Below are 15,101 nucleotides of genomic sequence, written 5' to 3' on the forward strand. Positions count from 1 at the left end.
TGAGGTCAGGAGTTCGAGACCAGCCTGGCCAACATGATGAAACCCTGTCTCTACTAAAAATACAAAAATTAGCCAGGTGCAGTGCGGGCACCTGTAATCCCAGCTACTCAGGAGGCTGAGGCAGGAGAATCACTTGAACCCTGGAGGTAGAGGATGCAGTGAGCCGAGATCTTGCCACTGCACTCCAGCCTGGGTGGCAGAGTAAGACTCTGTCGCAAAAAAAAAAAAAAAAAGAAAAAAGAAAACAGAATCTCTCTCTCTCTCTCTCTCTCTCTGACCTTCTCTTGCTCTCCTTTTTCTTCTCAAAGCAAGAATCTTCTTCCCCTACCCTTCCGTCTTGGAGGCTGGCAGTAAAAAATTCTCTCACCTACCTTGTCCAATTGTAGATCATAAGACTCTCATTTCAGGCCAGGCACGGTGGCTCATGCCTGTAATCCCAGCACTTTGGGAGGCCGAGGTGGGTGGTTCTCCTGAGGTCGGGAGTTCGAGATCAGCCTGACCAATGTGGAGAAACCCTGTCTCTACTAGAAATAAAAAAAAAAAAAAGACTCTCATTTCAGAAGGGGTCCTGCCCCATATCTGGATGAAATAATGCTACACAGAGAGGCAAAGAAGAATCTGAACAGACAGGCCTGGCAGGGTTTCAACTCAGTCTATTAGTATTAGGTCATATCCTTTTTGTTCAGTCACATTTCTACAAGGTTGTCCATCTTTCAATCGTGCCTCTGCAATGAAATCTTCATAAAATGCCTAAGAGGATGAGGGTACAGACAGCTTCTAGGTAGCTGAACAAATAGAGGTTCCAGGAGGGTGTCATCTTTGGGGAGGGCATGGAAGCTCCACACCCCTTTTCATTCTTTGCTCCATGCAGCTTTTCATCTGTATCTTTTGTAATATACTTTATAATATACCAGTAAACTGTTTCCTTGAGTTCTGTGAGTTGCTCTAGCAAATTAGTCGAACCAAGGAGGGGGTCGTGGATCCCCAGTTTACAGCCAGTTAGTCAGAAGCACAGGTTAAATAACCTGGAGCTTGCAATTGGCATTGTAAGTTGTGGGGCAGTCTTGTGGGACTGAACCCTCCACCTGTGTGATCTGACATTATCTCAAAGTAGATGGTGTTGGAATTGAATTAGAGGCTATCTAGTAGGTGTCTGCTGCAGAATTGCTTGCTTGCTTATTGTATGGGAAGAACCTACCCCCTGCCTCCATTTGGTCTTAGAAGTCTTCTGTTTTTTTTGTTCTGTTTTGTTTGTTTGTTTTTTGAGAAAGAGTCTCACTCTGTCGCCAGGCTAGAGGGCAGTGGCGCAATCTCAGCTCACTGCAACCTCCTCCTCCAGGGTTCAAGCGATTTCCTGCCTCAGCCTCCTGAGTAGCTGGGATTACAGCTGCGTGCCACCACACCCAGCTAATTTTTGTATTTTTTAGTAGAGACAGGGTTTCACCCTGTTGGCTGGGCTGGTCTCGAACTTCTAACCTCAAGTCATCTGCCTGCCTCAACCTCCCAAAGTGCTGGGATTACAGGTGTGAACCACAATGCCTAGCCTGAAGTCTTGTGTTTTGATTGTGATGTGAGCACAGAGAAAAAAATAGTTTGTGTTTTTAACCTTGCAGTATCAAATAAATAAATAAATTCTAAATAAATTAAAATTTATTTAGAAAAAATCTTAGTCTATAGATACGTTTAAAAAAGTGATAAAGGGCCTTTATTTTAAAATGCTGATATTTACAATAGAATTTGTTGTCAAAATTTCCTCTTTTCAATTATTTATGAGAAAAAATTTTAGACGCCAACATAAAAATGCATTATTGGATTACAGTGTTTTTCAAAATTCTTTTAGGGGAACACGAACTTTGAAGTCATTGTCTAAAGGAAACCAGAAGAGATAGGATATTCTGGTATAGGGCTACATTTTTAAAAGCAGGAAGACTGCCTCCTATAGCCGTGGTTTAGTCTTATACTAGACCAGGTCAGCTTTTTGCCTTCTTTGCAATGGTAGTTGAGAGGGAAAATAAAGTGGATGGTGGAGTTTGTCCAAGATTGGGAACTGACTGGCACAGTCTGTAAGATAAAAACCCAGGGAAAAGAACTTGAAGGTGCTCTAGTAAGAATTCATCGCCAGGCCGGGCGCAGTGACTCGCGCCCATAATCCCCAGCACTTGGAGAGGCCAAGGCGGGTGGATCAGCTGAGGTCAGGAGTTTGAGACCAGCCTGGCCAATGTGATGAAACCCTGTCTCTACTAAAATTACAAAAAATCAGCCAGGCGTGGTGGCATGCATTTGTAATCCCAGCTACTTGGGAGGCTGAGGCAGGAGAATCGCTTGAACACAGGAGGCAGAGGTTGCAGTGAGCTGAGATCATGCCATCGCACTCCAGCCTGGGCGACAAGAACGAAATTCAGTTTCAAAAAAAAAAAAGAAAAAGAAAAAGAAAAATAACTCATTGACATCCCTGGGCTTTAGCCTAAGACTGGAGCTAGTGACGCTCAGGAGACGACACATGGACCAGAAAGTGGTTGAAACATTTCAGACGATGAGACTCTAAAATGTACTCTGAGTTCACAGGAATTAGAGAGTAAAATAGTGGAAGGATTCTAATCATGGTTGGAGACAGATGTTTCTGAGTGTGATTTTTTAGAAAGAGGAATGTTTTAAGTCATGACATGGCTTTATGTGCGTGAAATATGTCTTTAATAAATGACTGAAAAGAGCAGAGATGAAGATCTTAGGTTTGAACTACATTGCCTGGTTGGACCCAGTCCCTGACTTTTTCAGCAACCAAAACAAATGGCATATGAAATTTATTTATGTAGAATTTTGGCTTGTCTGGAACTCTGGAGGTCCAAATTGAATTCAATTCTAAATTGAATCACTTGGGATAATTTAATTTTCTAGATAGTTTAGAATAAATCCTTTTAGGCACCCAAAATTTCTTATTACAACCATTTTAGATGAAAAGCTTACTAAAATATACTCCATACTTGGTTTTTTGATGCTAATATACCTGACATAATTTTACTACATTTTTTTTTTCTTTCTTGTAGAGACAGGGGCTTGTTATGTTCCTTAGGCTGGTCTTGAACTCCTGGCCTCAAGCCATTCTCCTTCTTCAGCCTCTTAAAGTACTGGTATTACAGGTGTGAGCCATCATGCCTGGCCATAATTTTACTGTTTTTTAAGGTTAGGATTAGCACCATGAATACCATCTATTCAAGAGAAATGACTCAGTGCATTTCATACTTTATAAATACCCCCAGAATTTACATTTTTTTATTTTTGAGACTGAGTTTCACTCTTGTCGCCCAGGCTGGAGTGCAATGGCGCAATCTCAGCTCACTGCAACCTCCGTCTCCTGGGTTGAAGCAATTCTCCTGCCTCAGCCTCTTGAGTAGATGGGATTACAGCTGCGTGCCACCACGCTTGGCTAATTTTTTGTATTTTTAGTAGAGATGGAGTTTCACCATGTTAGCCAGGCTGGTCCCAAACTCTTCACCTCAGATGATCCACCTGCTTCGGCCTCCCAAAGTGCTAGGGTTACAAGCGTGAGCCACCACACCCAACCCAGAATTTACATTTTGAGTTCTTATATGTTCATTTATTTATCATTTTATTGTACAGATGGGGTCTTGCTATGCTGCCTAGGCTGGTCTTGAACTTCTGGCCTCAAGTTATCCTTCCACCTCACCCTCCTGAGTAGCTGCTGTTTCTTTTTCCTTCCTTCCTTCCCTCCTTCCTTCCTTCCTTCCTTCCTTCCTTCCTTCCTTCCTTCCTTCCTTCCTTCCTTCCTTCCTCCCTCCCTCCCTCCCTCCCTCCCTCCCTCCTTCCCTTTCTTCTCTTTTTTTTTTTTTTTTGACAGGGTCTCACTCTGTTGCTCAGGTTGGAGTACAGTGGTGCAATCTCTGCTCATGGCAAACTCTGCCTCCCAGGCTCATGCACTTCTCCCATCTCAGCCTCTCCAGTGCTGGGACCACAGGTGTGCACCACCACACCTGGATAACTTTTTGATTTTTTGTAGGGACCATGTCTTGCTAGATGGCCCAGGTTGGTCTTGAATTCCTGGCTTCCAAGGATCCTCCTGCCTCACAGCCTTCCAAAGTGCTGGGATTACAGATATTATCCATTGTGCCTGGCCCAGCCTAATAATTTGTATGCTGCTTTGTTTTTAGGTGTCTGTTAGCACTTGTCATCTATGTATCTGCCCAGAAGAGGAATGTTTTCAAATATTCTGCTTTAACTCGTGAAACAAGATTTTTAAAAATCTTGTTAGAACTTTATATGCATTTGATGTGAAGACAGCCTACATGAGAGGAGAGGGGACAGGTTTTTAGTTCTTGGATTCTATGATATCCTATTTTGGTTTCTCAGTAGCCTCTTCTCTGGCTCCTGTTTGCCTCCTCACCCCAATTCCTTCTTGCCTCTGTTTTTGAAAACTGAAGTGAATTCTAGACAGTAACTCTCTCAAGGCTGCTGCTATTCAAAACCAAAGTGTTTCATATGAACATGAAGCTATTTAGTGGGAAAAATAAACTATAAGTAGTTTGATGGAAGAAGCAAGTATAAAAAAGCTCAGAGCTCTACACAGTAATGATCAGAAGTAGCACTGTAAGTTGCTATAAACTACTGTATGTAATGAGACTTTAAGACTTTTTTTGCCTAACAATTCCACGTCTACGTATAGAAATGTATGATTACATAAAGATAGGTATAAGAATGTTTTATGGTAGTATTGTTTAGTAAAAAATTGTAAACAACCTAACTGCTCATCAATAAGGAAATGGTTAAATACATTTTGTTGGTTCTTATCATGAAGCCATTAAAAAAAAAAAATGAGGCCAGGCGCAGTGGCTCATGCCTGTAATCCCAGTACTTTGGGAGGCCAAGGCGGGTGGATCATTTGAGGTCAGGAGTTTGAGACCAGCTTGGCCAACATGGTGAAACTCCATCTCTACTAAAAATACAAAAATTAGCTGGGTGTGGTGGTACACGCCTGTAATCCCAGTTACTCAGGAGGCTGAGGCAGAATTGCTTGAGCCCGGGAGGAGGAGGTTGTAGTGAACTGAGATCATGCCACTGCACTCCAGACTGGGTGACAGAGCAAGACTCCATCTCAAAACAAAAACAAAAACAAAAACAAAAAGAGGTAGTTCTGTACATACTGATCCTAGTGATTAAGCAAGCTGACTCTGGATCCGCACTGCCCAGGTTCAAATCCCAGCTCCACCACTTCCTTTCGTTTGTGGCACATTAGATGTGTTCCTCAACCATCCAGTGCCATAAAAATCCCTATTTCATAAGATTTTTGTGGGGAGGAGATGAATTCATCCAAGTAAAACACTAGAATGGTGCCTGGCATAATTAGTATTACATTAGCCATTATTATCATTACTGATATGAAAGGATACCTGTAATATATTATTTGGCAAAAAATGTTACATAATATGGGAAGTAGAGTTCCATTTTTGTCAAAACTAACAGAAATCTGTGTACACACATTCATGTGATTTGTACACGCAGAGAACCTGGAATTTCTACATAGGAGGAACTAAAGATTTGTTAACTAGTCTTGCCTGGAGGTTAAAATTGCCTAATGGCCAGGCACGGTGGCTCACGCCTGTAATCCCAACACTTGGGGAGGCCCAGGTGCGTGGATCACCTGAGGTCAGGAGTTGGAGACCAGCTTGGTCAACATGGAGAAACCCCGTCTTTACTAAAAACACAAAATTAGCCGGGCGTGGTGGTGCATGCTTGTAATTCCAGCTACTCGGGAAGCTGAGGCAGGAAAATCGCTTGAATCCTGGAGGCGGAGGTTGTGGTGAGCTGAGATCGCACCATTGCACTACAGCCTGGGCAACAAGAGCGAAACTGTCTCAAAAAAAAAATAAATAAATAAATAAAAATAAAGTAAAATAAAATAAAATAAAAAACAAACCCATTGTTTTTTTACTTAGATTCCGTATTTATCTGGGGTGGCTTTAGAAGGATCCATTTGAGATTATGGGAAGTCAAATTTCCCCAAACCAGTCTTTGGTGCAGCTACTTTCTGTAGTCATGGAAATAGTCAGGAAAGGTTGAATGCACCAAACTGTTAACAGACATTATTTATAGGCATGAGTGGGATGAGGGGGATGGTGGGTATGGAGTTGGGGGAAGACCTGTATACACCTGTGTATTGTTTGTAAGTAGTTCATTGTGTATTTATTTTGGAGGCAACATCAAATAAAAGAGGGGCGTACATGAAAAAAGGGGTTGGTTAACTTAGTGTACTATGAAGTTACAAACAAAAAAGGGTGATGGTAGTGTAGTGTTTTGAATTAACATGGAACAATGTGTTTGAAGGAATAATTGATCCAGAACTTTATTGTATGAAACCTGTCCCCATCAAAGCCATACATGGGGCTGTATATATGTGTCCAGAGAAAAGGTCTTCTGCACACTTAACTGTTAACTGTTAGTCGTAATTTCTCTGCAGAGTGGGATGGTGGGGCAAGGAGGAAGGACGTTCACTTTTCATTTTATGATACTCCAAATCATTTGCATGTTTTTAACAAAGATCATGTATAATTTTTTTTTTTTTTCCAAGACGGAGTCTCGCTCTGTCCCCCAGACTGGAGTGCAGTGGTGCGATCTCGGCTCACTGCAAGCTCTGCCTCCTGGGTTCAAGCGATTCTCCTGCCTCAGCCTCCCGAGTACTTGGGATTACAGGCGCGCGCCTCCACGCCCAGCTCATTTTTGTATTTTCAGTAGAGGCAGGGTTTCACCATGTTGGCCAGCCTCTAACTCCTGACCTCGTGATCCACCCGCCTCAGCCTCCCAAAGTGCTGGGATTACAGGCGTGAGCCACTGCGCCCGGCCCAAGATCATGTAAATTTCTACAACAAAAACAATAAAGGAAATAAAAATGTCTTCAGTGTTGTACCTTGTACTTGGCCTGTTACCACAGGAATGACACATATTCCATTTTCAAGACATTACTTACGGCTTTATAGATTTCTGCTTTAAGGAATAAATGCAATTTCAATCCATTTAAGACTTGATTTCTTCTTCTTATATTAAAAAAGTATCTGATCTTGTATCTAATTTGTTATGACAGTACTATCACTTAAAGTACAGCAATTATGCAAGCCCTGAATTTGAATTTCATTTTGCAAGTGTACATGACCTCACGGACAGAGCGAAGGCAGAAAGTTAAAATGAGCATATCGAAAATAAATCACTCTCGTGACCGAAAAGAACGTAGAGTATCGGAACAAAATGTCAAAGCTCGCATAGGCATAGATACTTCCATGTGAACTTTAGGAATCTTGGCTCATCTAACTTTTGCAGGGCTGAGTGGATCCCCTACTCCCCCTAGCCGTTTTGGAAGCACCAGTAACCTCCACACCAGGACCGGGCTGTCAGGGGCCGCTGTGGCGCAGGGACTCGTCCGGGACTGAGTCAGCGCCGAGGCCGAGAAGTTCGGCGGGAGGCGCAGGGCGGGGCTTCCTCCCGCCGACTCCGAGCCCGGCTCTACTTTTCTGAGTCCACGTCTCTTCCTTTGGACAGGCGTGTTTCCCCAGGTCGGGCCCAGCCAACGTGACAGCCGCAGACCTCGGAAAAGGGCGCTCCGGCCCCGCCTCGAGGATTTCCCCCGGCCGCTAGGGCAGCCTGGGCCCGCTCGGCCCAGCCCCTCACGGACTGCGGCGCGCGGCTCCCCGGGGCCCGGCCCGCCGAACGCCTCACTCCACAGCCCTCACCTCGCGGCGCCGAGTGTAGCGTCCGCGGCATGGAGACCGGCTCCGACTCAGGTCAGAGGCCCGCGCCGGGGCCGCGGTGGGCTGGCTCTGCGCGCGGGCTGGGGCAGTTAGGCCGGGCCGCCCGCACAGGCCGCCGCGTGCCGAGTCCGCGCGGGGAGCGCACGCGGGGCGGGCGGCGACAGGTGGGCAGGACGAGCCGCGAGCGAGCGAGGGCGGGCGGGCGCGCGAGGGGCCCGGCGGGGGGGCCGCTGGGAGGATGGCTCAGCTCTTTCTAAATATAAAACCGGCGTGAGTTGGGCGAGCGCGGCGCGGAGTCGCAGAGCCGCCGCGCGGGCCTGGCGCACGGGGATTCGGCCGCACAGACGGCGGCGGCGGCGGCAGCGGCTCCGCAGAGGCGCGAGGCTGCGGGAGCGCCCGAGTCGCGAGCTCGCGGGGGCAGCGAAGAGCGACGCTCGCGACGCGGAGGACGCAGGCGGCGGCGGCGGCGGGCGGGCGGGCCTCGAGGCACAGCGCGGTCCGCGCCGAGTGACCGGAGGCGGCTCGCGGCCCCTGCCGCACCGCGAGCCGCGAGCCCCCCGGCCGCGCCCTGCCCCCCCAGCCCCTCCTTCGTTCCCTCCCCGGCGCAACATGGCTGCGGCCGCCGCCTCCGCCTCCCAGGATGAGCTGAGTAAGTGCCGCGGCCGAACCTGGGGCCGCGAGCCGGACGGGCGCCGCGCGGTGCCGGGGGGCGGCGGCCGCATCTGGGCTGGAGGGCTGGGGCGCCAGGCCCGGTGGGCGGGCGGCGGCCGCGGCGTGTGGGGAGCTGGGGCGCCCTGGCCTGGCTGGCGGGCGGGGCGCGGACCGTCGCCGCTGGCGTTTGTAGGCCTCAGGTTTGCACCGTCACGTTGCGAAATTGAAACTGGAGCCCCGGGCGGAGCCACCTCTGCCCGCGATCCGCCCTTGCCCGGGGTGGGGGGAGCCCGGCCCCCTGCCCACCGAGCCTCGGCTGGCGGGAGGGCCGGAGCCCCGGGGTGACGGGCAGTGTCCACCCGTCCCATCTGACCCCTCCTAGCCCCGGGTCCCCGACGGTTGGGCGAGTTCTAGAAATGGAGCTTTCGGGAAAGGGGAGAAGGTGCCTTTTTGTGACACTCTAGTAATCAGCCGAAAGGTCACGAATAGGCGGTGACCCTCAGGTGGAGCAGGGAGGGCGGAGAGGGTCGCCGGTCGAACCGCAGGAGAAACCACGGGGTGACAGCGCTTTCAGAAAGGAGAGTTAGTGCCCCCTCGAGCGTACGCGGTGCAGCCTTCCCGGGGACGGCGGTCCCTGTCTGGGGAGAGCGGTGGTCACCCTGAATCCCAGGCCGCCCCGCCCGCCGCCGGGGTTCGCCTCGATGCTTTGTGGGAAGTGTAGTTCCGGGGCGCCGCGGGCCCACGCTGGGATCATAAATACCGAATTTTCATAGGACATAGGACATGTGAGATAATTTCTGATTGCCTTTTGAGTTTTTTTTTTTTTTTTTCCACCCAAGGGTTTTCTTTCCTTCCCCCCCGCCCCCCCGCCCCAGTGCTGTCCTTCAGTTTATGGCAAAAACAAGAAAGGTGTTATTTGGAGATGATGTGGGTTTTAAATGGAATAAAGGAATAAAGCATGGGTGAGGTGTTGCAAGCTTTATGAAGCTTACGTTGTTAAAGCCGCTTCTGAATTTCCATATGAAAGTAGTTATACACGTAATGTATGTTTCTCTAGTGCTTGTCAGTTTAAAGCCACTTTTATATACATGATCTCACTTTTGCCCTCATAGCAACCTTGTGAGGCAGATAGGTAGGAATTATCCTTGTTTTAAAGAGGAGGCAGGTTTGGAGAGATTAAGTTCCTTGCTGCTTTGACACAGAACTGGTGGAGCAGGAGTACTGTTTGCTCTTTTTGAAGCTGAAGTAAACACTTGGTGTGATCCTCAGCAGATTGGAGAGTCGGAGGAGACAAGGTCTCATGGTGCGATTAGAGATAGAAGCCGGCTAAATAGATTGCTCTTCTGTCGGTTCCACGTGGAAGCACCACCAGGCCTTCTGAGATCAGTTCCATGTTTTGTTTTAATTGTGATAAAAATACACATACCATAAAATTTCCCGTCCTAGCCATTTTTAAGTGTATAGTTCAGTGGGATTGAGTGCATTCACACTGTTGTGCAATCATCACCACCATCCATCTCCAGAACTCTTCATCTTGCAAAACTGAAACTTGATACCCGTTAAACAACAAATCTCCATTCCCTCCTCCCTTCAGCCCCTGGCGACCATCATTGTACTTTGTGTCTCTGTGATTTTGAGTATTCTTCGTACCTCGTGTAAATGGAATCATACAGAATTTGTGACTGGTTTTATTTTCATTTAGCATAATGTCCTCAAGGTTCATCCATGTTGTTGCGTGTGTCAGAATTCTTCCTTTTAAAGGTTGAATGATATTCCCTTGTATGTATATACCGCATTTCCTTGTCCATCTATTTGTCTGTGGACACTTGGGTTCCTTCCACGTTTTAGCTATTGGGAATAATGCTGTTGTGAACATGGGTGTACAGATATCTCTTTGAGACCTTGCTTTCAGTTCTTTTGGGTTCATACCCAGAAATGTAATTGCTGGATCATGTGATAATTCTAGTTTAAAATTTTTAAGGAACCACTGTACTGTTTTTGACAGTGGTTGTTGTACCATTTTACATTCCCACCAACAATACACAGGGTTCTAATTTCTCTACATCGTGGCCAACGCTTACCTTTATTGTCAGTAGTAACCATCCTGATGGGTGTGAGGTGGTCTGATTTTTTTTCAGTTGCTATGCTGTATGACATCTGAGTTCCTGTTGTAGCACCAAACACATTAAAGTCTGAATTGCTAGCAGGAATGGGGAACAAAACTAGAGGAAGAATTGGATATTCTGAAGTGGCTGAAGTGTTTGTGTCTATGCAGTGTGCTTCTGTACATTCAGGTACTGGTTAAGATGCTGTTAGTTAAGGGATTTCCTGGCTCTAGTAGCTAAGAAAGTTAGGAACAGATAATTCCAATCCTTGCCTTCTTGTTTTGTTCAGTTAAGTTGTCAGTCATCAGCCACAGATACCTGTGGACTTGGTTTCTGTATTTCTTCAGGAGAGACTGAATACGTGGCAGTTGATACCTTAGAATAATTTAACTTGAAAGCATATACGTGTGCACTGGTTAAGAAGTTTCATATTGGCCGGGCGCGGTGGCTCAAGCCTGTAATCCCAGCACTTTGGGAGGCCGAGGCGGGCGGATCACGAGGTCAGGAGATCGAGACCATCCTGGCTAACACGGTGAAACCCCGTCTCTACTAAAAATACAAAAAACTAGCCGGGCGCGGTGGCGGGCGCCTGTAGTCCCAGCTACTCGGGAGGCTGAGGCAGGAGAATGGCGTAAACCCGGGAGGCAGAGCTTGCAGTGAGCTGAGATCCGGCCACTGCACTCCAGCCTGGGTGACAGAGCAAGACTCCGTCTCAAAAAAAAAAAAAAAAAAAAAAAAGAAGTTTCATATAAACCACTTTTAGTTTTAGAATGGCTATAGTGAAATAGGAGATGCTGATAAAATGTGCTTTTGGCCAGGTGTGGTGGCTCACACCTGTAATCCTAGCACTTTGGGAGGCCGAGATGGGTGGATCATCTGAGGTCAGGAGTTCAAGACGAGGCTGGCCAACATGGTGGAACCCTGTCTCTACTAAAAATACAAAATTTAGCCGGGTGTGGTGGCACGTGCCTGAAGTTCCAGCTACTCAGGAGGCTGAAGCAGGAGAATCACTTGAACCTGTGAGGTGGAGGTTCCAGTGAGCCGAGATCGTGCCACCGCACTCCAGCCTGGACAACAGAGCTAGACTGTCTCAGAAAAAAAAAAAAAAGTGCTTTTAAGAATTTTACTAAAAAAAAGGAGAGAATTATCCAAATATTTTCTATTATTTATGACTAGTAGATGATAGTAAAAGCAAACTACTAGATGCCAGCATTGTTCTCTTCCACTGACATTTTATTGTAAAAAAAATCTTCAAACTCACAGAAAAGTTGAAAGTGAACATTCATGTACCCACCACCTAGATTCTGCAATTGATAGTCGAATAACTTTATCATATTTACTATTACAGCAAACTTCGTCATTTGTCCATCTCAGTAGATTTTTAAAAATTGTTAAACTTTTTTTTTTTTTTTTTGAGACGGAGTCTCAGTCTGTCACCCAGGCTGGAGTGCAGTGGTGCGCGATCTTGGCTCACTGCAACCTCTGCCGCCTGGGTTCAAGCAATTCTCCTGCCTTAGCCTCCTGAGTAGCTGGGATTACAGGCGCCTGTCACTGTGCCCAGCTAATTTTTGCATTTTTAGTAGAGACGAGGTTTCACCATCTTGGCCAGACTGGTCTTGAACTCCTGACCTCGTGATCCACCTGCCTCGGCCTCCCACAGTGCTGGGATTACAGGCGTGAGCCACCGTACCTGGCCAATTGTTAATTGTTAACTTTTTAAAAAAAATTGTAATAAAATACATATAACATAAAATTTACCACCTTAACAATTTTTCTTTTGTTGTTTTTTTCTGGAGACGGAGTCTTGCTCTGTTGCCCAGGCTGGAGTGGAATGGCGTGATCTTGGCTCACTGCAGCCTGCACCTCCTGGGTTCAAGCGATTCTCCTGCCTCAGTCTCCTGAGTAGCTGGGATTACAAGTGTTCGCTACCACGCCCGGCTAATTTTTTTTTTGGTAGAGACAGTTTCACCACGTTGGCCAGGCTAGTCTCGACCTCCTGACCTCATGATCTGCCTGATCATGACCTCCCAAAGTGCTGGGATTACAGGTGTGAGCTACCGCGCCCTGCCTACCTTAACAGTTTTTAAGTGTACAGTGGTGTTAAGTACTTATTACTCCATCTTTTTTCATGCATTTCAAAGTAAACTGGTGACATCAACACACCTTCCCCCTAAATATTTCAGCACCAGCATTGTTTTAAATGCTTTGTATGTATTTTTCCTCAGAATAATCCTGAAAGGTAGGTAATTGCTGCTTTTTGGAGAGAGAAACAGGCTTCTTAGGTCCCCTGGGTCCTGAAGCTGGAAAGTAGTCCCCGTGTCCTCAGCTTCTAGTATGCAGTCACAGCCATACTTGAGGCCATCTTACCTCTTTGCACCATGGTCAGAGTGTGCGTGATGAACAGTTCAAATCAGATGCATTGCCAGATTCTCAGCTAGATGTTACCTTAATCCAACCGTTTGACTGTTGTTTATCATTGCTGTTGGGTACAAAAGAGACACCAAAGCCCGCCAAAGGAATTACAGTACTATTGAGGAAGAGGAAGAATATGTTTAAACAGATAAGGAAGGACCAAAATATATGACTGTATGATACGGATAATACTAAAGTAATATCGTCTGTGATTCCCAAGTCTGTTATTTTGAGATGTGTAGCTGGTAAAACTGCATTTCTATAGATTTCAAGTGAACATCTTCCCTCTTGCACTTGAAGTAATTTACGTCACATCAATTTAAATGAAATCTTCAACTTTCAGTTATGTCTGCTACCACAGTTTGTAGGAGAAGCAAAACTGACTGTTAGAGTTCTCTTTTATTTATTTATTTGTTTATTATTTTGTTTTTGAGACAGAGTCTTGCACTGTTGCCCAGGCTGGAGTGCCATGGTGCAATCTCAGCTTGCTACAACCTCTGCCTCCTGGGTTCAAGCGATTCTCCTGCCTCAGCCTCCTGAGTAGCTGGGATTACAGGTGCGCATCACCGTGCCCGACTTATTTTTGTATTTTTAGTAGAGATGGGGTTTCACCATGTTGGCCAGGCTGGTCTCAAACTGACCCAAAGTGCTGAGATTACAGGCGTGAGCCACTGTGCCCGGTCTATTTATTTATTTATTTATTTTTTTGAGTAATATCATTGAGCATGAAAGTTTCCAGAAGGCTGGATGTGGTGACTCAAGTTTGTAATCCCAGCACTTTGGGAGGTCGAGGCGGGCAGATCACTTGAGTCCAGGAGTTCAAGACCAGCCTGGGCAACATGGTGAAACCCTGTTTCTACAAAAAATATAAAATTTAGCTGTGTGTGGTGGCATGCGCCTGTAGTCCCAGCTACTTGGGAGGCTGAGTGAGGAGGATGGCTTGTGTCTAGGAAGTCAAGACTGCAGTGAGCCTAGATCATACCACTGCGCTCTAGCCTGGGTGACAAAGCGAGACCTTGTTTCAAAAAAAAAAAAAGGCCAGGCGCGGTGGCTCACGCCTGTAATCCCAGCACTTTGGGAGGCCGAGGCGGGCGGATCACAAGGTCAGGAGATCGAGACCACGGTGAAACCCCGTCTCTACTAAAAATACAAAAAATTAGCCGGGCGCGGTTGTGGGCGCCTGTAGTCCCAGCTACTCGGGAGGCTGAGGCAGGAGAATGGCGTGAACCCGGGAGGCGGAGCTTGCAGTGAGCCGAGATCGCGCCACTGCACTCCAGCCTGGGCGACAGAGCGAGACTCCGTCTCAAAAAAAAAAAAAAAAAAAAAAAAAAAAAGGGTTGCCAAAAATAGGCAGGTTAATTTTGGGCTGAGACTTGTTAGCATTTGTTATCCTTTCACAAACTTCATGTTTGAGTCAGTGATTATAATAGAATAATGGTAAAGCTGTTTATGTATTGTGTGTTTACTGTGTGTTCTCATTGTTTTGCATGTATCAACTAATTGAATTCTCAAAACAACCCTGTGAGTTTGGTACTGTTACTGTCTCGGGGTAGAGCTACCCTCCTTAGACAGTTAGAACTTGAACTTAGATTCTCTGATTCCAAAATTTGTATTAATTCTGCCCTACTACTACTGTATTATTCCTGCATGGGAGAATATATAGTTCATAACAAGATCAAGATGGCTTTTTTTTTTTTTTCGGTGTCCTATCCAGAAAGAACCTTCTGTAGTGTATAACATGTGGCAATCGGGGCCAGGCACAGTATCCAGAAAGAACCTTCTTTAGTGTATAAATGTGGCAGTCGGGGCTGGGTGGTGCCTCACACGTGTAATCCCAGCAGTTTGGGAGGCCGAGGCTGGTGGATAACTTGAGAGCAGGAGTTCAAGACCAGCCTGGCCAACATGGTGAAACCCGTATCTCTACTAACAATACAAAAAAATTAGCCGGGTGTTTTGACATGCGCCTGTAGTCCCAGACTCCTGGGAGGCTGAGGCAGGATAATTGCTTGAACCCGGGAACTGGAGGATGCAATGAGCTGAGAATGCATCACTGCACTCTAGCCTGGGTAACAGAGCTAGACTTTGTCTCAAGGGAAAAAAAAAAAGGCCAGGTGCAGTGGCTCACGCTTAATCCCAACACTTTGAGAGGCTGAGGCAGGTGAATGACCTGACGTTGGGAGTT

The 15,101-nt window shown here is 46.6% G+C and overlaps 2 protein-coding genes across 4 annotated transcripts in view; one reads left to right on the forward strand and one right to left on the reverse strand.

The window, feature by feature from the left end:
• GNG10 (G protein subunit gamma 10) overlaps positions 1 to 15,101 on the reverse strand; it is a 484,859-nt gene that overhangs the window by 237,576 nt on the left and 232,182 nt on the right. The window lies entirely within an intron of this gene.
• Positions 7,502 to 15,101, forward strand: part of ECPAS (Ecm29 proteasome adaptor and scaffold) — a 125,229-nt gene continuing 117,629 nt past the window's right edge. Inside the window, exon 1 of one of the 3 annotated variants that reach the window (XM_050761412.1) lies at positions 7,502 to 7,784. In XM_050761412.1, the coding sequence (XP_050617369.1) occupies positions 7,763 to 7,784 (22 nt within the window). In that variant the 5' untranslated portion in view covers positions 7,502 to 7,762. Of the gene's footprint in view, positions 7,785 to 8,230; positions 8,401 to 15,101 lie in introns of those variants that run through there. The other 2 variants (XM_050761410.1, XM_050761413.1) reach the window with 2 other exon arrangements.

Source organism: Macaca thibetana, chromosome 15 (assembly GCF_024542745.1).
Source record: "Macaca thibetana thibetana isolate TM-01 chromosome 15, ASM2454274v1, whole genome shotgun sequence".
Taxonomy (NCBI): domain Eukaryota; kingdom Metazoa; phylum Chordata; class Mammalia; order Primates; family Cercopithecidae; genus Macaca; species Macaca thibetana.